At 53.9% G+C, this 21,421-nt stretch overlaps 3 protein-coding genes across 5 annotated transcripts; all 3 read left to right on the forward strand.

Moving 5' to 3' along the window:
- Positions 1-2,093: 2,093 nt before the first annotated feature.
- Positions 2,094-10,111, forward strand: ARID3C (AT-rich interaction domain 3C). Its single transcript, XM_003829809.5, has 8 exons — positions 2,094-2,223; positions 3,054-3,443; positions 5,327-5,399; positions 7,121-7,304; positions 7,449-7,738; positions 8,630-8,812; positions 9,050-9,139; positions 9,601-10,111. The coding sequence occupies exons 2-8, from the start codon at positions 3,126-3,128 to the stop codon at positions 9,699-9,701; spliced, it is 1,239 nt and encodes a 412-aa protein (XP_003829857.2). The 5' UTR covers positions 2,094-2,223; positions 3,054-3,125; the 3' UTR covers positions 9,702-10,111.
- A 474-nt stretch (positions 10,112-10,585) lies between these two features.
- On the forward strand, positions 10,586-17,609 carry DCTN3 (dynactin subunit 3). 2 transcript variants are annotated; one of them, XM_003829807.4, is made up of 7 exons: positions 10,586-10,790; positions 12,399-12,483; positions 13,188-13,274; positions 15,048-15,131; positions 16,392-16,450; positions 17,059-17,118; positions 17,289-17,609. In XM_003829807.4, exons 1-7 carry the CDS (start codon positions 10,695-10,697, stop codon positions 17,376-17,378), a joined length of 561 nt encoding a protein of 186 aa, XP_003829855.1. In that variant the 5' UTR covers positions 10,586-10,694; the 3' UTR covers positions 17,379-17,609. The 2 variants fall into 2 exon arrangements, with proteins under 2 accessions (XP_003829855.1, XP_008953441.1); XM_008955193.3 differs by lacking the exon at positions 15,048-15,131.
- A 921-nt stretch (positions 17,610-18,530) lies between these two features.
- Positions 18,531-20,665, forward strand: RPP25L (ribonuclease P/MRP subunit p25 like). Of its 2 annotated transcripts, none has more exons than XM_003829805.4 (2): positions 18,531-19,096; positions 19,828-20,665. In XM_003829805.4, exons 1-2 carry the CDS (start codon positions 18,965-18,967, stop codon positions 20,353-20,355), a joined length of 660 nt encoding a protein of 219 aa, XP_003829853.2. In that variant the 5' UTR covers positions 18,531-18,964; the 3' UTR covers positions 20,356-20,665. The 2 variants fall into 2 exon arrangements, with proteins under 2 accessions (XP_003829853.2, XP_003829854.1); XM_003829806.5 differs by lacking the exon at positions 18,531-19,096 and adding an exon at positions 19,133-19,300.
- Positions 20,666-21,421: the final 756 nt, after the last annotated feature.

Raw genomic sequence — 21,421 nt, forward strand, 5'->3', positions numbered from 1 at the left:
TCCTCTGAGCAGCCAGGGGAAGCTGTGGTGGGGAAAAGGGAGCAAGCAGGGCACAAGGGTTCTGCGGATTGCTACCCTCTGCTCTCCAGTCTTCCAGTAGACTTCCAGGGCATGTCTGTCTGCCTGGCACATTCACTGATTCTCCCCTCCCAGCATCAGGGAGGGTTGGGCAGAGGAGGAGGCTTGGCTCTGCCCCAGGATACTCACACCAAACAAAGCCATGGGGGAGGAGGCATCAGTACCGACAGTGATTGGATCACTGGAGCTTCTGGAGGCTGGGGGGTTCTGATGGGCTCAGAGGTCTGAAATCTGAGGTGGAGGACACTGGGGCAGCCAAAGGAATGAATGGGGCTGAGCCTCAGGGTGGCCAGGAATGGGCCATAGAGAACCAGGACTTAGTGCTGCAGTAGAAGCTGGGCACAGAAGGGTGCAGAGAAGGGTGGTGGCTGGAGGCAGGGAGAGCAGGGAGGAGGCACCCACCATGGTCAGACCCACCATGGTCAGAAGAGCCGGTGGTTTGAGCCAGAGCAAGCTGAGGCTGAGAGGAGTGGACTGATTGGGAGAGGACAAGGGAGGAGGGAGGAGACAAAGGTCGTGTTTGGATTCCTGCCTTCTGGGGGTGTGAGGTCAGAAGACAGTCTCTGGTGCCACAGTTTCATACTTATGCCAAGTGTCACCCCTACAGACACCTGCTGTTCACTTACACACTTGGCATCACCTCACAGTGTCCCTCTGTTTGGTTGGTGGTCCCCTTGGGCACAGGAAGAAATAGGAAGTATGAGGATTCCCGGGAGGAGTGGGGTCCAGGCTGTTCAGAGCAGAAATTCTGAGAGGCCTGCCACTCAGAACCCCCAAATAAGGAACAGCATTTCAGCGTCTTGGGAATAGTTAGGGGGAGGGCGCAAAGCAGTGGGCTGAGGGGGTCTGGAGATACAGATGTGGCAGTCAGGCACACATAGGTGGAGAATGTATGTGAACATGGGTGAAGTGCCGGTCACTGTTGAAACAAACCTATGATGAGTACCAGAGGTTCATTATACTATTCACTCGTCTATGTTTCAAAATTTTCATAATACAGGCTGGGTACGGTAGCTCATGCCTGTAATCCCAGCACTTTGGATGGCCAGGGTGGGCGGATCACTTGAGGTCAGGAGTTCGAGACCAGCCTAGCCAAAATGGTGAAACCCCATCTCTACTAAAAAGACAAAAATTAGCCGGGCCTGGTGGTGGACGCCTGTAATCCCAGCTAATTCCAGCTATTCGGGAGGCTGAGGCAGTAGAATCACTTGAACCTGGGAGGCGGAGGCTGCAGTGAGCCCAGATCGCGCCACTGCACTCCAGCCTGGGTGACAGAGACTCTGTCTCCAAAAAAGAAAAAAAAGAAAAGAAAGAAAAAGAAAAGAAAAGAAAATTTCCATAATAGAATGTCAAAAGAGACAAAAACTGTGTGTGGCTGTGTATCTGCATGCGGTGAGTGTGCAGTCAGCTTAAAGACCTCTGAGAGTGTGTGAGTGCATAGGTGTGGGTCCACCACCATGTGCACTCATGTGTGCAAACCGCAGCATGCCCGCAGTGGGGGACAGCACGTAGGCAGGGCAGGGGTGCTCAAGGCAAAGGGAGAAGCTTCTATTCTGACCAGACCCTCCACGCACACCCCAGCATCTTGCAGAGGGATTCCCCTCTTGATCACAGCGAGCCCAGGCCATTGGCACTGTGGTGACCATGTCACGGAACGTGTGAGACTGGGCAGCTATGCGCCTGAACTTGTGACAAGGTGTGTTGGTGTGTGGATGCGGCTATTTGTGTGTGGAAGCCCAGTGCCGAGTGTGGGTGTCGGGGGCACGACTTGTGAGGCTGGGCGGGGCTCTGGTCCGGAGTCCGGTGGCGGTAGAGCCCTCATTTTCGCACGATTCCCCCGCAGCTCTCCAGCGCCCCCTGCCCCCGAAGCTGGCTGGAAAGAAGGTGGGAGACACCTGTTGGGGAGCTGAGAGCGGCAGAGCCCACAGGGGCCTCTCCCCATGCGCCCCGCCCGCCCTGTCCCGCTCGGGTCCCGCCCCCGCGGCCGCCGCAAGCAGCGCGGCGAGTGAGCGCACAGCCGCCAGAGGAGCACGGGGCAGCGGGAGCGCACCGCCGGGACCCAGCCGAGGCCAGGGCCGCCTGGGAGGCGGGCGGAGCAAAGGCAGCGCCGTGGAGACGCCAGGAGCAGCGGGCCACGCCAGGCAGGTGAGTGCGGCCGCGGGGCTCCCGGAGCGAGGGAGCCGGGCGTCGCGACTCCGCCGCCTCCTGCCCGCCCGGTCCCGTGCCCGTCCCAGGCTCTGCCCCACCGCCCTCCATCCCCGCGACTCCTTGGTCCCTGTCCTCTGCCCCTCTCTCCGGCTGTTTTTCCCGTCCCTGTCTCTGTCGGTCCCTCTCTATTTAACTGTCTCTTTCTAATCTCTCTCTTCTGTCCGTTTCCTGCTGTCTTGGTCTTTCTCTATATCTCAACCCCTGTCTATTTGTCTATCTCCGCCTCTGTCTCTCCGTCTCTGTCCGTCTCTGAGCTACCTGTCACTTAGGTCTTTTATCTGTTGCTCCTCTACCTCTCTTACCCTCCCTGTCTCTCTACCCAATATTCTATCTCTCTCCATCTCTGTCTGTCTACCCTGTCTCTGCCTGATACCTCTGCCTCTCTCCATCTTGGTCCCTCTCAGTCTCTGTGTCACCCCACTTCCGTCTCTCCTTGTCACCCTGTTCCATCTCTATTTTCACATCTCCCTGTCATTGTCTCTGTCAGACATCCCCCTTCTCCTTTTCTTTCTCTCTCCCTTCCTTCACCATTTCCTGATGTCTCTTGGTCCTCGTCACCCTCTCTGATCTGCTCACTCTTCCAGTCCTCAGTCAATGGCCGTTTGATTCCCCGGGTCTGGTCCTGTTTCTGTTCACCTCTGGGAAAGCCATCTTTCTGCCTCTTTCCTTGTGACCCCTGCACTTCCCTGAATCCATGACCACCTCCCCCTGTGTTGGGGGGCTCTGGGGGCAATAGGGCCCAGCACCCATAATTCCCTCCCCCACAGGCGGCCCTTTCCTCGGGGTCCCGCCTGGTACCAGGGACCCCCTCAGCTGGGGGACTGCGCCTGGAAGCTGTCATGGAGGCCCTGCAGAAGCAGCAGGCAGCTCGGCTGGCCCAGGGGGTGGGGCCATTGGCCCCTGCATGCCCGCTGCTGCCACCGCAGCCTCCCCTGCCTGACCACCGGACCCTACAGGCCCCTGAGGGGGCCTTGGGGAATGTTGGGGCTGAGGAAGAGGAAGATGCTGAAGAAGATGAGGAGAAGCGGGAGGAAGCTGGGGCAGAGGAGGAGGCAGCTGAGGAGAGCCGTCCAGGGGCCCAGGGCCCCAGCTCGCCTTCTAGCCAGCCCCCTGGACTCCATCCCCACGAGTGGACCTACGAGGAACAATTCAAGCAGGTAGGACCTATGCCCTCAATGTCCGGCCCTCTTCCCTATCTCTCTCTTCTGGCAAAAGCACAGCCAGGTGATTAGCAGCCCACCCACCCCCACCACCCTCTGCAAGATGAAAAGAGACACAGAGACACGGAGACCTATAGAAAGACAGAGAGAAGATTGGAGGATAGTGACAGGGAGGGAAAGACAGATGCCTGGCTAGTTTTTTAAAATTTCTTTTGTAAAGACAAGGTTTTCTTGTATTGCCCAGGCTGGTCTCGAATTCTTGACTTCAAGTGATCCTCCCACCTCAGCTTCCCAAAGTGCTGAGATTACAGGGATGAGCCACCATGCCCAGCCAGGTGTAGGGAAGGCAGTCTAGGGGCTGGGGATTCCAATGCCAGCACCACCCTGCCTACCTTCTCACACATCAAGTCACAAGGTCATATTCCAGTGACCAGTGGGGGTGTCCCAGTTGCTTCCTCTGTCTTTGGAAGCAGACTGGAGGTTATCACTCACTTGGCAGGCTGATACACCTTTCCTTTCTTTCCTGTCACCTCCCCCCTAACCCTGGCCCCATGCAAATCTCCCTGGCCTGAGTTCCACGGATGATAGTTCCCAGCCTGGGATGGCCACTACAGCCGCAGTATGACTAAAGGGCTCCTCCGCAACTCAGAATGACAAGACTTCATTCACAGGGCCTTAATCTGAGGTTCTTTCTCCCTGGAGAACCCTTCTGGGTGTTATTCTAAGGACACTACTCAAGGCTGTCACTATGAAGGTGTTACACAGGGCTGTGTCTCCAGGTGTGCTATTCTGGTACTTGTAGGGTGTTGGTCTGGGTATATTCCAAAAGTGTTGATCTGTGACTAGTACTCTGGCATTAGTATAAAACTGGGTGTTACTCAGGGCTCTGTTCTGGATATGTGGCTCTAGAGACTGTTTCTCCTAGGTATAATTCTAGGGGTTATTACTTGGATCTAAGTAATAACATCTTAGACTTAGGGCTCAATTTTTGTGGGAATGTGGCTCTAAAGGTGGATCTGGGGTTTATTACTCATGGATATTTTGTTTGTTTTATACTCTGAGGATTCTTATGGGGATGGAGTGATGGAATATTATCTATAGGTGTTACTCAAGGACTGTTACTCTGGGTCAGTGACTCAAGGGGTGGTTCTCTTGACTAGTATTCGGGAGTTGATGCAGGAGGTGGGACTCCAGATTACCAGGAAGAGTTGAGATGGCCTGTGGATCCTTTAAACTCTGACCCCACAGGTCCTAGGTGGTACAGGGCCAGTGCCTCTATAGCAGCGTCTGTAGGCAGGGTAACTGCCTCTGAAAGGAAATCAGACCAGAAGATGAGCTGAAGGGCCCTGGGTGTCAACCCAGGAGCTTCTGAGCATCACCCTGCCTGAGGGGTGGGTTAGGAGCATCTCTGCCCTTCAGTCACCCCCAGCCCTGGCATACAGGGATGTGAACACCATGAAGTCCTTGCATGAATGAATCAGAGCATCAGATATATGTTTGTCTCCCCAGTCTGGTATACAACCCCAGCCTAGCTTCCTTCCTGGGGCTCTAAATTTCCCATGAGGGTGGGGGAAGACTGAGCCCCAGAGGGCAGGCTGAGTCTCCAAGCTCCATCCTGTTCCTCTCTTCCCTTACTCCCCAGATGGGTGGTTTGAATGGCCCAGGGTACCACTACCAGTACCAGTCTCTGTATGTACTAGAAAAAGGCACCCCTGCCTGCCCCTAGGCGGAGAGAGCCTAATGCTAATCCCAGGGAGTCCACATTGAGATCCTACTGACTCCTTCAGCTAGGGACCCTTGTTCAGGGTACAACCTGAATTGGGGTCAAGGGAGGGAGGGGGAGTCAGCAGAGCTGTAGAATGACCCCAATCCTTCCCCAGCTGTATGAGCTCGATGCAGACCCCAAGAGGAAGGAATTTCTGGATGACCTGTTTAGCTTCATGCAAAAGAGGGGTGAGTGGCATGATGTGGGGGAAGGGCCCTGGAATTGCCCCCTTACCAGGTTTGAGGAAACCCGGTTGGGTTCTCCCTGCAGAGGCCTGAGCTTGGCAGCACCTGTCCTTTGGGCCCTCGATAGCGTCTTTAACCTCTGACCCTGTCCCCCTCCTCCACCCCAGGATTAATTAGTGGCCAGCCCACTGGCAGGTTAATGAGTTTGGGATCAATTGGGAGGGTGGGAGGGGGAACTGATGGGAGCCTGGCCTGGGGTGGGAGGGTCCCAGAATCAGAGGGCTGAGAATGCCTTGGTTCTGTGTCCAGGGTCCTTCCTCCAGCCTTGTCTTTCCTGTTTTCCCTTGATTCAGGCAGGGGACACCTCACGTGCTCTACAGCAGGAAGGACTAGGAATAGACTGAAGGAAGGACTTCCCAAGGGGTGGGCTGGGGACTATGTGAGTTGAGGCTGTGGAGGAGGAGAAATTCCTTTCCAGGAATGTCAGAGCTGGAGGAGAACGCAAGAAGGGTCCAGGAGGGCATCAGGGTGGGCGGCAGTCCATCACTTCAGCTTTTTCCCAGATTCATGGGACCGAACACTGACTCATTATCTCTCTCTACAAAGCTAATTAACTCACTCAGAGCGCAGCCTGATAAGCCGCTAATTAACTGGCTGCCCTGTTACCCCCCGCCCCCCCCCCCACCGCCTTTAGTGCAGCTGCTGGCCCACTTCCCGCTCCCGGCCCTCACCCCAGCACCTCTTTCTGGTCCCTTACCTTCCCAGGGACCCTCAGTAGGGACCTAAGTCCTTTTGGTTCCCAGGGAGGCCCATTCTGGTTCCAGTGTTCCCTCTCTGGCCCTTCCTCGAGGCCTCCCCTCCACTGGGGTAGCGGGTGTGAACCGATCCCAGCATTGCCTGCCCGCCCCTCCTCACTAGCTCTGCCTCCCTTCGGTCCCTGCCTCCCACCGCTCCAGCTGCAGGGGGAGGGGGTCCCGCGGGGCCGATAATTTTCCCCCATTAATCAGGCCGCAGCTAATTGTTCGGGTCCAAAGGCGCGGCGGAAGGGGACGGGATCGGTAAGGAATTAACTGGGGCCCATCGCTCAGCGCAGACAGGCCCCTTTGTCAGGACTGGCCGGCGGGGGCGGCGCGGGCTGCGGAGTCGGCGGGCCGAGGCGGGAGTTGATTCTTTTCCCGCCCGTCATCCCCCAGCCTTGGGCAGCCACCCGGGGGCTGCTGCTTAGGGGAGGCCGGCTCTTCAGCACTGTCCGAAAGTCCTTCCTGCGGTCTACCCCAGGGGACAGCAAACTAAAGTTTGCAGGCCAAACCCAGCTGCCTGCAAGATAAGAATGGTTTTTACTGGTTTAAATAGTTGGGGGACAAAATTTAAAGATGAATAACACCTCCAGACTGGTGAAATTCGAATTTCAGAGTCTATATTATTGGAACACAGCCGCATCCATTCCTTCAGGTATTCTCTATGGCCGCCTTTAGGCTACAATGACAGCGTTGAGTAGTTGTGACAGAGACCATTTAGCCATCTGGCCTTTTACAGAACTTTGCCCACCCCTGTTCTAGCCTCCTGTCCTTCTTGCTAAAACAGAGACCCTGGGGTTCTGTGGGCTCCGCCCAAGTCCCCCTCTTTCCCGCCCTCCCCGGGGCTCCCGTCCTGTATCAGTCCCTGGGGATGCTGCAGACAGGGTCTTCGTCTCAGTGTCCTGACGGCAGCCCGCTCCCCACCAGGGACGCCAGTGAACCGCGTGCCCATCATGGCGAAGCAGGTGCTCGACCTGTACGCTCTGTTTCGCCTGGTGACCGCCAAGGGCGGCCTGGTGGAAGTCATCAACCGCAAAGTGTGGCGGGAAGTCACGCGCGGCCTCAGCCTACCCACCACCATCACCTCGGCCGCCTTCACTCTACGCACCCAGTGAGGCCAGGGGCGCGAGCGGAAGGGGGCACGGGGTCGGGCTGGGGCGGGAGGGGGGAGGGTCCCCGGGCGGGCGTCCGGCTGTGGGACTTGACCAGCTGGGTGCAGCCTCCCATACACTCACCGCCCGCTGTCCGCCCCTAGGTACATGAAGTACCTGTACCCGTACGAGTGCGAGACTCGAGCGCTCAGCTCCCCAGGGGAGCTCCAGGCCGCCATAGACAGCAATCGGCGCGAGGGCCGTCGCCAGGCTTACACCGCTACTCCGCTCTTCGGCTTGGCAGGGCCGCCCCCTCGGGGCGCTCAGGACCCAGCCTTGGGTCCCGGCCCCGCCCCTCCGGCGACCCAGTCCAGCCCTGGCCCAGCCCAGGGTTCCACCTCCGGCCTGCCAGCGCATGCATGCGCTCAGCTGAGTCCAAGCCCTATTAAGAAAGGTGCGAGGGGAGAATGGTTGAGGTTTCGGGGTCTCTGAGGTTTAGGTGGGCGCTAAGATATAGCAACCATTAAAATGTGAGGACCGAGGTCTGGGGAGGCATTGAGGTATGGGAGCAGTAAGGTCTGACGGGCTTCTGAGGTTTGGGGGTCACTAAGGTTTAGGGGTCCTGAGGTTTGCGGCCAAATGAGAGCTCTGGGGTACGGGTTACTGAAGTGTAGGGGCTGAAGTTCAGGAAAAGGTCCTTTTTTTTCTTTTTTCTTTTTTTCTTTTTATGAGACGGAGTCTCGTTCCGTCGCCCAGGCTGGAGTGCAGTGGCGCGATCTCAGCTCACGGCAACCTCCGCCTCCCGGGTTCAAGCGATTCTCCTGCCTCAGCCTCCCGAGTAGCTGGGACTACAGGGGCCTGCCACCATGCCCGGCTAATTTTTGTATTTTTAGTAGAGACGGGGTTTCACCGTGTTAGCCAGGATGGTCTCGATCTCCTGACCACGTGATCCGCCCTCCTCCGCTTCCCAAAGTGTTGGGATTACTGGCTGAGCCACCGCGCCCGGCCAGGAAAAGGTCCTTTAATCACAGCAACTCCATTCCACACATGTCCACCCAGTGCTCCTATTTGCATATAGTTTGTGCCTCTTGTGACCTGGATTATCTAATAACCAACAGCCAAAAACAATCCCCCAAATTGTCTAGACATGTACCTTGATCCTTTGGGATCTAGAGAAAAGCTTCAGCGCTTCCAGGCTGAGGCTCTGGATGGGAAGATAGATCGAATGAAGGATGAGAGATTGGTACATGAGCTTGAGTTACCTCTTTTGGTCCCAGGCCTGGGGGAGAACCAATGCAGAGATGGGTTGGTTTGGCCAGGGGAGCTGAATAACCTGTTCTTCTAGAGGAGAGTGGAATTCCAAACCCTCGCCTGGCACTGCCTGTGGGCCTGGCACTGGGACCTACACGGGAGAAATTGGCACCAGAGGAGCCCCCAGAGAAGAGAGCTGTGCTGATGGGGCCTATGGACCCACCTCGACCTGGCATGCCCCCCAGTTTCCTGCCCCGTGGCAAGGTTCCCCTGAGGGGTGAGAAGGGGCTTGTTGTGAGGGGGCTTCAGGACTGTACACTGAGGGAGGATTGACCCATCACCTGATAGGTGTTAGAGACGGGGCAGACAGATTCCTCTATAGACAACTGTGTGAGTATAGGTGTGGGGCTGAAGTGGAATGGGGGCTGTCTACGGGGATGGAGGGGGGAAATTCTATTAATAAGTCTGAAGTCTGATTCTCCAAAATGTGATTCCTCTGCCCCCTCCTGGACAGAAGAGCGGCTGGATGGGCCTCTTAATCTGGCAGGCAGTGGCATCAGCAGTATCAACATGGCCCTAGAGATCAACGGGGTGGTCTACACTGGTATGGGTACTGCAGGCTGTCTACACTGGCATGGGGTCAGGGGTATTTAGGCTGGCATGGGGATTTTAGACTTCCTCTACTAGCATGAAGTTCAGGGATATCTAAACTTGCATGAGTAACATGGGGTTCAGGGGATTGCTAGACTGGCATGGGTTAAAGGGGGTGTCTACATGGCATGGGATCCAAGGCATGACCTCTCTGGCATGAGTACCAGGGGATGTCTGCCTTGTCTTGGGCCTATGTATCAGCATAAATATTCCTTGTTTACCTGTTTGAGGTATCTACATTAGCAATGGAGTCTCTTACTGACCCAAGGAGCTTGTCCTCATTGGTTTGTGGCAGGGGTACGTGTGTAGTGTTCTAGCAACCAGAACACTTACTTTTGTTCCCCTCTTCTGTTTCCATACCCTACCCCCTCCTGCTTGTTTTTGCCCTCTACCATCTCCTCACCCCTTTGCCAGGTGTCCTCTTTGCCCGCCGCCAGCCTGTGCCAGCTTCCCAGGGTCCAACCAACCCTGCACCCCCACCCTCCACAGGGCCCCCTTCCAGCATCTTGCCCTGAGAGGTCCTACTTGAAACTAAGAGTCCCAGCCCCATTGCTGAGGGGGGAGGAGACCCCCTGCTTTGATTCTTTCTGGCTGCCCACTCTGGGACCCAGCCCTGGGAGGGGACGACACCTCCCATGCCATGTGGACTTAAAACCAAAGTTTCTTTTGATGTTACACCTACCTCATTGTAAAGGGAGGGCATCTCCTCCCTGGCCAATTCCAGCAGCACCTACCAAAGGGTTCTTCCTCCAGTAACCCCATCATCTCCTCATGTGTTACCTCTGTCAATGTCATCTCTAGGACCCTACCCTTTTGAGTCAGCCCTGCTTCTCTTCAGGAGCCAAGTGAAAGGTTGGGTTGGGGTACTGTGAAAGAGACATCCCTCAGGTCACATCTAGACAATAAAGCTGCGATCCCTCCCTCTCTGATGCCTCCTTTCTTGTTTGGGTATGGGAGGTGGGGAGGAATGATGTGGAACATAGGCTGCCTTGGGCCAGGGGCTTTCAGAGGTTAAGGCAGAATAGCAAAGTTTCGTGAGAATAGAAGAGCTCCGTCTCTTGAATCAGACAGCCTGAGTTCAAGTCCTATTTCTGTCCCTATAGTGCTGGGTGGCCTTGGGCAAGTTACTTAATCAACTGAACCTTAGAAGACTCCAAAAGTTTATGGTAACTCACGGAGCCTCCTAATGATGTATCTATGGGAATGGACCTATCCTGGAACACGTGCAAACTCAGGGAATGGCGTGGGGAAAGCTCTTTGGTACCCGAAAAGCAAAGGTTATCTTGACAACCAGGCACTGGAAGCCAGGGGAGGGATGGGACAGAGCCGTTGCCAAGGTAATCAGCTTTTGACAGCTCCGAGGAGTAACTTCCGGCACTGAAGGGCTGAATCATGGCGTCACTTCCTGCATAAAGGGCCGCTCGTGCACTCGGATTGGCTAGCCTTCTTATTTGGACTGACGTCCCGCCCTCTGGCTGTTTCCTGGCCGAAGTGGGTCGGTAGTAGCGATGGCGGGTCTGACTGACTTGCAGCGGCTACAGGCCCGAGTGGAAGAGCTGGAGCGCTGGGTGTACGGGCCGGGCGGGGCGCGCGGCTCGCGGAAGGTGAGTAGTCTGGTCCGGTAGTCCCTTTCTGGAGCAGAGCAAGAGCGGTCCACTGTCCTGGCCCTCGGGATGCAACCGCTCCAGTCCTGTTCTTCGCAGCCCGGCCTTTGAAATAACAAAGGTCCGGGACCTCCCAGAGCTGATTGGACCATCGGGGTCCACTGTCATAGGGGGCTCTGCGGGTGGTTAAGCCAGCCTGAGAGTGGGCTCAGTACCTACTGTAGCTGAGACTCCGCCCTTGCCCTCGCGAGCTATAGTTGGGGAGACCTGACACGAGAAGCTGACTAATGAGAGTTTCAATAAGAGCTGAAGTCCACGATAGGAAGGCCCGTCATAGAGCCCTGCATAATTAATTGCTAAATGAATTGTGCAGGAAGAGGTACATGGGACCCCTGGGGAGGCAGAGCAGAGGTGGATAAGGAAAACGCCAAAGGGTGAGAAGTGAGGTCTGAAAGGACCAGGATTAGGAAGGGAAGAGACTGGGTACTGGGTATTCAGATGTGGACTAGCACTGCTTTATACCAGTGACAGAATTTTGACAACTACGAAGCTCAGGTGCCCTCTCCTCCCCTTTCTACTATGGGAAGATCTTTTATTGAAGAGCTTCTGATGGCGTGTCAGGCATGTCCTGGAGCTAAGTGCGTCCAAGGTAATGATGTCTGTTTGTACACTAAATGAGGAATTAGTTGTCACTAGCAGACTGTGCTCCCATTTCAGAACTAACTTCTCAAACATTCTCTTCCTTTGGGATCTGTGACGCTGACCCTCCTGGTTTTCCTTCTACCTCTTACGGCTGCTTCTCAGTGTTATTTGCCTCCCCCCTCGCATTCCTCATCCTCTACCCTAAAAACTGGGTGAGTGCAGTCACTTCCTTAGTCTCCTCCTCTATTTGACCCTTTAATATTGGGATTCTTTACATTTTACCCCTAAACTTTAGGTAGGCTCACTCGCTTCCATGGTGTCAATTACTATTTACATGTCAATATGTCTCAAATGTATATCTCTGGTCCAGATTTCTGTTCTGAGAACCAGACTTTTATGTCTAGTTGTCTACTGGACTTTTCCACTTGGATATCCAATAGTCATTTCAAACTCAATCTGTATGTCCTTAACTGTACTCTTTCTCTCCCCTAACCTGATTCTCTTCTGTATTCCCTAATTCAGTGGTTGCACCATCATTGGGATCCCAGTTGTTTGGACTCTTCCATCTCCCACACTAAATTTGATGTGGAGGGGATAGGGCTAGAGGTAGGCCAGCCAATCTAGAGGTCATGAAGGCTTGAATGAGGATGCTTGTGTTTCTCATGCCCAAACCCAGGACTTAGGAACCAGAAAATATATTGTGTATACTCTATATTCCATAGACTCTAAAATAGTTCATTATCTTCCCCATCAGACTTGAAACTCCCCAAGGAGTACATGATTCTCTCTCTCCACTTTAAGGATTCCTGGAAGGTGGGGCTGCATCTCCTTTAATATTAGAGAAGGGAGGCCAACCTAGATTACTGGGATTCAGGTTTGAGAGTCTGGGAGAATGAGGGTTCTTTAACTTTTCCAAGCCTTGAGCCAGGTAGTATATCTTGGAATTAACCACCACTTCCCTTACAGGTGGCTGACGGCCTGGTCAAGGTGCAGGTGGCTTTGGGGAACATTTCCAGCAAGAGGGAGAGGGTGAAGATTCTCTACAAAAAGAGTAAGTGCTTCCATGATGTGCCTGCCTGCCCGACATCCCACCCCTCAGCTTCCTGGTACCTGGCCCTAGCCCTTCAGTTCATTAGGTCACTGGAATAGCCCTTTGGGGATAGAAAGATTATGAGGACATTTACCTGCACCCAATTCAATTGGTAAATTGTGGTGTGCTTTTCTACCTTGTGGCTAAACCTCAAACCCATGACAGTGTCCTAAGTTATGAAATAAGAGCTCTACCTGAAAGCTTCTCTTGGTGAAGGAGGGTAAAAAGGGTATGGGATTTCCCAGGCAAGGTTAAGGGGCAGGAAACAAATTAGACACTGAGAGCCTGGTTATGTCAGAACTAGTAACCTGCTTAGTAACTAGAAATTAGACAAAGCTCTGGCTTGTCTCGGTGACATCTAGGAGAAAAGAGGCCTTCTACCCTTGGTGAGCATAGGTCAGTGAGAATGCTAAGGGCCCAGAGTGGTGGTGGCAATTGTGTTTTCAGCTCTGAAGCTTGATGTCAGAAGAGACTTCAAGAGAAGAGAGTGGAGAGATAGGGAAGTGGGGATAGGGAGCCTGGTGGAGCCCTGCTCATGTGGCACTGTTGGGTATCAGCTCCTTATTGAAGGCTCTCCTCAAGGCTGACCACTTGTCAAACATCCTTCATAAGGCAGAGCTCTACTGCCCAACCCTATTCCATTTTCCATCTTGCTACTTTTCTAGTTGAAGATCTGATCAAGTACCTGGATCCTGAGTACATCGACCGCATTGCCATACCTGATGCCTCTAAGCTGCAATTCATCCTAGCAGGTAATGCTGGACTACATGTGTACATGCATCTGAGGATGTGGGTCGTCGGGGAGGTTAAGCACAGAGATGGCCTCCCCATCCAGTCTTCTGGTGGATACAAGCCCTGGATGCTGCTCTCTGGAATTGTGGCCTGGTTCTGGGTTGAGGATCCTATGGATCCTCTAGTAGACATTGAGTACAGTATACCTCTGCACCAGCTGCAGGCCATGGTGCCAGCCACAGTGGGAGCTAGTCCAGTGTTCTATCAATAGTTTGCCTCTTGGATTTTCCTTCAGAACCTTCCTCACTTCTGCTCACTAGACAGAGGAGCTTCTAGGAAAGGGTAGGGGCAGAGAGCATTGCCATTAAAGAAAAGAGAGAGTATTGGCATGAGTTTCAACATCTTTCTTTCATGTGAGAAAGCTCTGCAGTGTCAGAGTTCTAGGCAGGAACTATTGCCTTGGCAATGTCTGCTAATCAGTCAGCCATTCTATAAGCTAGGGATTTTTGAGCTTCGTTATTCATCCAAAAGATGTATAATGATCATCCACTCTGATCCAGGTTCTTTCCTAGGTGAGGAAGCATACAGTGGTGAACCAGAAAGTCCCTGCCCTCATGGGCACAGCCAGAGCTAGGGGAGACAGGGTCCCTGCTTCAGGGACCTGAGCTTATAACCCAGATGGGAGATCAGTCTCCCAGGAGACTGATCAGTGCAATGCAGCACTGAGGACTGAGTAAGGATGGGCCACTCCTGCTAAAAGGGCTGTCAGAGTTCCCAAAGGGCTCTTGATCAATTGCCATCGCTCAAGCACCAAGTTTAGATATTCTCCTGCACTGACTCTTGAGTCCAGCCTCTCCATCCCTCTCTGTGGCACTGCCTCAGGAATTGTGCATCCACTTGCATATGAATGGTTGCACAGTCTCCTAAATCATACTCTTGACCCTAATCTTTCCCTTCCTGCATGTGGTTCAGTCTCACCCTCACAAAAACATGTTCCCAACATGTCACTTTGCCTACTTTGGAACCTCAGTGTATCCTGCCTTGCTAGGATAAAGTCCTAATTCCATAGTCTGCCATTCAAAGCCTTTCAGTTGGCCGGGTCTACCCTCCCATCCAACTCTGTTTCCTGTGCTCTCCCTACTCCAGTTCAGCTAATTGAATTCTTTCTCCTCTACTAATTGACAGGCATTCCTGCCTCTAAGCATTTGCACGTAACAGTCCTCTCTCTTGAATACCCTTCCACTCTATGGATTTCAGTGCATTGAAATCCCGTGTGCATACAGGGCCTAGCCCAGATCCTGCTCTCCTCACTGGACTCTTCCATTACTGTCCCAGCTCTCCTCCAGCATATAATTGTCTATGCCTCTGAGAGCCACTGAGCAGAACCTGCCTGGCATAGTCTGCCACATATCTCCTCTTTTAGACCTTCCTGGGGACCCTTGGGTGTGGGGATCCAAGTCTGAAGTATTTTCTATTTTGTGGCCTAGGAGGTGCTCCCTGAGTTTGTTGATAGGAGGCTAGAAGAAGAGGTCTTGAAGTTAAACCTTGGAGAAAGGTGGGATTTGGAGAAATTGAGAGGCTCGTTAGACTCAGATGGGTCAGACCTGAGGCATCCAGGAGAGTTGGGGGCAGGATGGAAATGTGCACCTAGAGAAGGGGGCAGTGGACAGAGTCACTGTCCAAAGCTCTAGGACCTAGCCATCTCCCTTGCCAGGTCCTCAGGCCCTTACATGGGCTGATTAGCAATGCCCAGGTTTGCTTCACTGCAACTATCTTGTCCATTTTTGCTTTAGAGGAGCAGTTTATCCTTTCCCAGGTTGCACTCCTGGAGCAGGTGAATGCCTTGGTGCCCATGCTGGACAGTGCTCACATCAAAGGTATCTCTCTGGGGTTATAGCTTCACTACTCTGGTTGGGGAGGTAGGTGGATGGATAGGCAAGACTTTCCTGTGTTTCAGGTTGTGTGGATTCGGGTTGGGTCTGTTCCTTATCTTTTTTTTTTTTTTGGACAGAGTCGTACTCTGTCACCCAGGCTGGAGTTGCAGTGGCATGATCTTGACTCACTGCAACCGCTGCCTCCTGGTTCAAACAAACTTCCCACCTCGCCTCCCAAGTAGCTAGGATTACAGGTGTGTGCCACCACACCTGGCTATTTTTAGTAGAGACGGGGTTTCACCATGTTGTCCAGGCTGGTCTCAAACTCCTGGCCCCATGTGATCCACCTGCCTCGGCCTCTCAGAGTGCTGGGATTACAGGCGTGAGCTACTGTGCCTGGCCTGTTCCTTATCTTTATCCTCACCCTGAGGTACTTGCCACATCCACCAATTAAAATTACCAGGATAGAGAGCCCAGTTTTAGGACCTCAGGCAATTTGGGCCTGAGAACACTAGCCTAAGCTCTAGCAGTCCCCAGCTCTGGGGATTCCTTCTGCCTTCTACCTACCCCCAAGCATCTCTTCTTCAAGGTGCTGCAGAACCCAGATTTTACTATCAGAGTCTCTGCCAGGTCCATGAATGTATGTGAATTCTTTCTGCTGCACTGCTGAGAGCAGTCCCTGGGCCTGGACTTTGACAAGCAGATAGTGGCTTTAATTGAATCCAGATATCCATCTTGTCTGTCTGTGGAGGTATTTTTCCCAGCTCCCCCTCCCTACCCCTCATCAGCTGCCCGCTGAGTATCTGACAGCCTTAAGCTTTGAGCCCAGCATGGTGGCCAAGCCTTGGCGTGTTGGATTCCAGCTTAGGGACCTGGCATCCATCTTCAGACTCCCTGTTCCCTAGGCCAGGCAGACCTGCCCCCGCTGGGCTGAGAGCAAAGGGACAGGTCCTATAATAGCCAAAGCTCTCTTTACCTGGTCCTGCTTATAGCACTGGGGTGGGGGTAGGGAGCAACACTGGGAACCCCCAGGTTTTGTCTTCTCCTTGGGACATGTATCTTCCCCTCCCCTATGGGTCCTGGAGTAAGACTGGAGTGGGCAGGGAGCCCCACTGCCACCTCCAGCTGCAGCGGTCGATGAAGTCTGGCGTTTGTTTAGCTTCTCCACTCAATACTCTAATCCTGCCAAAGACCTAATAGACTATTGAGCAGTCCCGGGGGAGGGCACAAGCATCATCCAGCAGTGTGTGTTGTGTTTTACAGCCGTTCCTGAGCATGCTGCCCGCCTGCAGCGCTTGGCCCAGATCCACATTCAGCAGCAGGTATGGGAGGGGAGATGACTAGAAGTGAAGATGGAGGTGGCGCAGCACCTCATCCCAACTCATGCCACCTGGGGAAGCAGCTTCAGGCCTTTCTGTTGTAACCTCAGCAGAAACTTTGGGGTTTATCCTTTATCTTGCATATGCCCCAGGGAGGTAAAGGGACTTGCCTAGGTTCATGTACAAACTTTCTGCTTCCAGAGCAGGACTTTATTGGGACACCATAAGGTTGAGGCTGGGAGGTACCCAAGAATTCCTGGGGATGGTATGTCATTGACTGTGGGTAGAGGGGCTCTTTTTTCACTATTCCCAGGCCCTAGTGTAAAGTTCAAAGAGAGTTCAGAAATAAGGACAGAAGAAGAGACATACACTAGGGGGAATGTTTACTTAATGTATGGCCACTCCCTTTTCCATCAGTCTTTGGACTGCTGTTAGGGCACCCATCCTGGAGCCTGAAAGTGCTCCCATAGCCATTTGCTCCTTTGGCTTTGGGGTTAAGCGTCATCTTTTTTAGGCTCCATGGGGAGTGGGAGTCCGTGATGAGGCAGGAAGTTTAGTGGAAGATGTGGGCTTTGCCCAGTTCCTTTCTGTGCTACACTTTGGCCCTACAGGACCAGTGTGTGGAGATCACTGAGGAGTCCAAGGCTCTCCTGGAGGAATACAACAAGACTGTATCCTTTCTGCTCAACTAGGACCCTAATGGGTGCTGTCCCTAAGCCCTGTCCTTTTATTCCACCTCTAGCTCTCTCTCATCCTATCCTACCCACCTATGTTTGCCTGTTCCCCACTTTCCATGAACTTCCTCACTCAGATTCCTATTCTCACCTTGACCTACAACCAGACAATGCTTCTCTCCAAGCAATTCGTGCAGTGGGATGAGCTACTTTGCCAGCTAGAGGCCGCCACGCAAGTGAAGCCAGCAGAGGAGTGATAGCTGCTCCCCATCCCAAAGTGGGCCTGGGCAGTCAGGCTCCAGGGCCCTATGCCAACCTGCCTTTGTTACAAGGCAGAGGAAGCTTTGTATTTATTGGCTTCAAGGCCCACCTCTCTGTACTCTGGGCTCTAAAGTTGGAGGTCAGGTTACCTGAGGTTTGCAATTTGCAACACCCACCCTCCCCCCAATCAGTGTTCTTATTTCAGTGACAATAAACCATAGAGATGACTGGAGGAGTGTGCTGGCTTCTTGGTCTAGGATGGAGGTGGTAGGGGGCAGAGGTGTCAGCCTGCCTAATCGTTTGACTGGGAACTAAACTCATCCTGGTCTGGCTTTCTGGCAGGTGTAGAGCTCTCAAGATGAAGGCTCTCATTTGATTGTGTGAATAGGATATTCCTTTATGTATCCATTTATCCCACATTTACCAATAAGAGACCTCCAAATGTCAGATGATGGGAGTAGATAGGGCTAATCCCTGCCCTGCACGGGCTAGCAGGATAGACAGTAAAGGAAAAGGGCAGTCCTATCAGGTGGACACAGAAGAAAAAAGGGACTGAAGGGACCTGGTAAGTGATATCCAGGGACTTTCAGAGCCAAGGGAGCAGCATGTGCAAAGGCCTTTAAATTTCTCTCTTGGGAGCCTACCTGCTGCCACGAGCCGAGAAGGGCAGCCTAAGAGGTTTGGATGCAGGAAGTTTTGGTCCTGGGGAGGGGAAGTTGGGAAGTAGGGGCGCTGGGGCAAGCATGTTGAGAAACATTTTGGCACCGTAGTCCACCAAATGTTTGCTGCCCCCTTGTGGTCTCAGGGAGTGCTCTGGCTCCAGACCCTTTTTCCAACGGCCCACTGGCCGCCCCGCCTTTGCGACCTCTCCGGCACCTCAAATTCAGCGTGTCCAAACCGCTCTGAAATCTGGGAGTCACCCTAGATCGGAATTTCCTACTTCTCCGTCCAAACAGTGGCCAACTCGTCACTGAACCTACTAGTATCTCCCAACTTAATCTTTTTTCCATTCCCACTGCGATTTCTCTGGTTCATTAATGTAACAAATCATTTAACAAATATTGAGCGCTGGTCATACGCCAGGCACCATACTAGGCTCCGTGGGCACCCCCGCCCCCTCAGCCCCCAGACTCCGCGGCAGGTGTCGTCAGGGGCTGTGGCCCGATTTCCCCACCACTCCCTCCTCGGCTCCCTGCACAAGATCTGGTTCGACTGGCCCCTGGAAAACCCGGAAAACCCCCGTGGTCCGCCAGCGCCCACAGGATGAGGTCGAAGCTCAGAAGTCGGTAACTAAGGCTCTCGCCCAAGCAACAGCAGCCACTACAAACTGAAGCCTTTGTTCGCACCCACGGTGAAACCCACAGCTCCCCGTTTGCTCAACAGCTAACGCCAGCCCTCCCATCTTCTAAGGGCCAGATCCCCCTCCTTCAGACGCAGGACTTCCCCGACGGCCGCTCCTTTCTACCGCAGGGAACTGTCCTGCCTCCCTCCGGGGCGTAACAGCGGAGGCTGCGCTCGTGTTCCCATCCCCACTGGGACTGGTCCGGGGCGCTCTGGCCAGCGGGTTGTTTCCGCGGCGGAGATGCCTCGGGGCCCGTCCTTCACGCCCCGCCCCTCACGCCCCGCCCCCTCGGGGCGTGCGCGGCCCCGCGGCCTTAGTGCGCTCCGGGCCCGCGCGCCATCTTGGCTCCGGATCGTGCGTGAGGCGGCTTCGGTGAGAGCCGGAACCGGGCGGGCAGAGGGGCGCTCGTAGGGTGGGGGGACGCCTGTGGCTTGGCTGCAGCGGCCGGCAAGACCCTGGAAGAGACTGTGGCTATGGAAACGGCCAAGGCTGTCTTGGAATATCCTGAGCAGCCCTCCGAGTCGAGCCTCTGCCCCCGAGTTTCTGAGTGACCTGGGTTGATATAGATTGACCCTGGTAATCTCTGGGAGAGGGGGTCCGTTCTGTTTGGGGGCAGCACTGGATAAGGGTTCTTGGCTGTTTCCCGGGGGGCCTGGGGCGAAGGGCCTTGTCCCTGTCCTTGTAGAGCCCCAAGTGAGGAGCGCTCTCTATTGGTATTAGTCTGGGGTGAGGGTTCCAGGCCCTGTTCCAAGGAGTCCAGGATAAGGGGGGCTAAGCCCCAGTCCTGGAGAGTTTAGGATGAGGGGGCCTGGCACTTTCCCAAAGAGCTCAGTGTTTGGGGAATGTGATCCTGCCTCTTGGACTCCAGGATTGGAGGTGAGGGTGTTATGGCCCTTGTAGAGGAACGGGGTGTATGGGGTACAGCCCTTTCCCAGACTGCGGCAGGCATGGACCTTGTCACGAGATGCTAAGGACGAGGGGACATGATCCTGTTTCTGGGAAGTCTGGAACGGGGAGCAGGGCCGTATCCTGGATGGAGATAGGGGATGGTGGACAGTGACTTGGGGCACATTGCTTAGCACTTACCTGATGCTTCCCTGCAGTGGGCAGCGAGAGTCACAGACAAGACAGCAAGCAGGATGGAGCACTACCGGAAAGCTGGCTCTGTAGAGCTCCCAGCGCCTTCCCCAATGCCCCAGCTACCTCCTGATACCCTTGAGATGCGGGTCCGAGATGGCAGCAAAATTCGCAACCTGCTGGGGTTGGCTCTGGGTCGGTTGGAGGGCGGCAGTGCACGGCATGTAGTGTTCTCAGGTTCTGGCAGGGCTGCAGGAAAGGCTGTCAGCTGCGCTGAGATTGTCAAGCGGCGGGTCCCAGGCCTGCACCAGCTCACCAAGCTACGTTTCCTTCAGACTGAGGACAGCTGGGTCCCAGCCTCACCTGACACAGGGCTAGACCCCCTCACAGTGCGCCGCCATGTGCCTGCAGTGTGGGTGCTGCTCAGCCGGGACCCCCTGGACCCTAATGAGTGTGGTTACCAACCCCCAGGAGCACCCCCTGGCCTGGGTTCCATGCCCAGCTCCAGCTGTGGCCCTCGTTCCCGAAGAAGGGCTCGAGACACCCGATCGTGAAGACCTGCTGAGCCAGCCTGTTCTCCGGGCCTGAATGTCTGGGGTGCTTGTGCCTTTTCTGAGAAGCGCTGTGACTGCTCAACATCCCCATCAAGGTTTGAGTCCACAAAAGTGGACCTCCCTATCATGCTTCCCCTTCCCTCTAGCATGTGGGAAGGGACTGCTGTGAAGAATGACAGATGTGGGGCCTCTGCCAAGTTCTGCATTGCTAAATAAGGGCTTCCTCTGCCTTCTACCTACAGTACATCTGAACTGCCTTCTGAAAGAGGTCCAGGGAGGGATTTAGGAAATAAAGTTTCTACCTATTTGATGAGCCTCTACTCAGCCTGCTATGTGGAGTGGGATTAAAGAAATGGGAGTCCCTGCCCTTACCCCGGGGGGCTGATTGGGTGAAGACAGAGGAAGAGTAGTAGGCTCAGGCCGGTGCTGGGAGAATGTAGTGTCTACAAGAAGCCTCAGTCAGTACTGAATATATCTAATTCCCTGGATAGTTATTTGTCCCTGCTTTGGCCTGGTTTAGGAACACTGCCAGGTCAGACATTTCTCTCCATCTGCAGCATACAGTATAGTATAGTGGTTGTGAGCATGGACTCTGGTACCAACCTGCCTGGGTTTCAATCCTGGTCTGCCACTTATTAGCAAGTTACTGCTCTGTGCCTTAGTGGTCTTATCCATAAAACAGGAATATGATAGTGTTTATCACATAGGATTGTTATGAGATTACATAAGGAAATATACATATATGACATTTAGATACCACGCTGGCACATAGTGCTATTAAGTGTTAATTGCTATTATCGTTATTAATGACTCACCTATCCCAAATGCAACAACTGTCTCACACCTCCTTCCCTCCAGCTTCCTTGCCCCAATCTCAGCTATGGAGCTGGACTCCTGCTTTGAAGAGACAGAGGCCTTTCGAACTCCCTCATGTTCCACCTTCACCTCCAGACCTGTCTGTATACACATTTATCCTCAACTCCACTAGTTTGCAAACATGCTTTTTCCTATCTTAGAATCATATCTTTGGGTTGGGCACAGTGGCTGATGCCTGTAATCCCAGCAC

This window comes from Pan paniscus, chromosome 11 (genome assembly GCF_029289425.2).
Source record: "Pan paniscus chromosome 11, NHGRI_mPanPan1-v2.0_pri, whole genome shotgun sequence".
Taxonomy (NCBI): domain Eukaryota; kingdom Metazoa; phylum Chordata; class Mammalia; order Primates; family Hominidae; genus Pan; species Pan paniscus.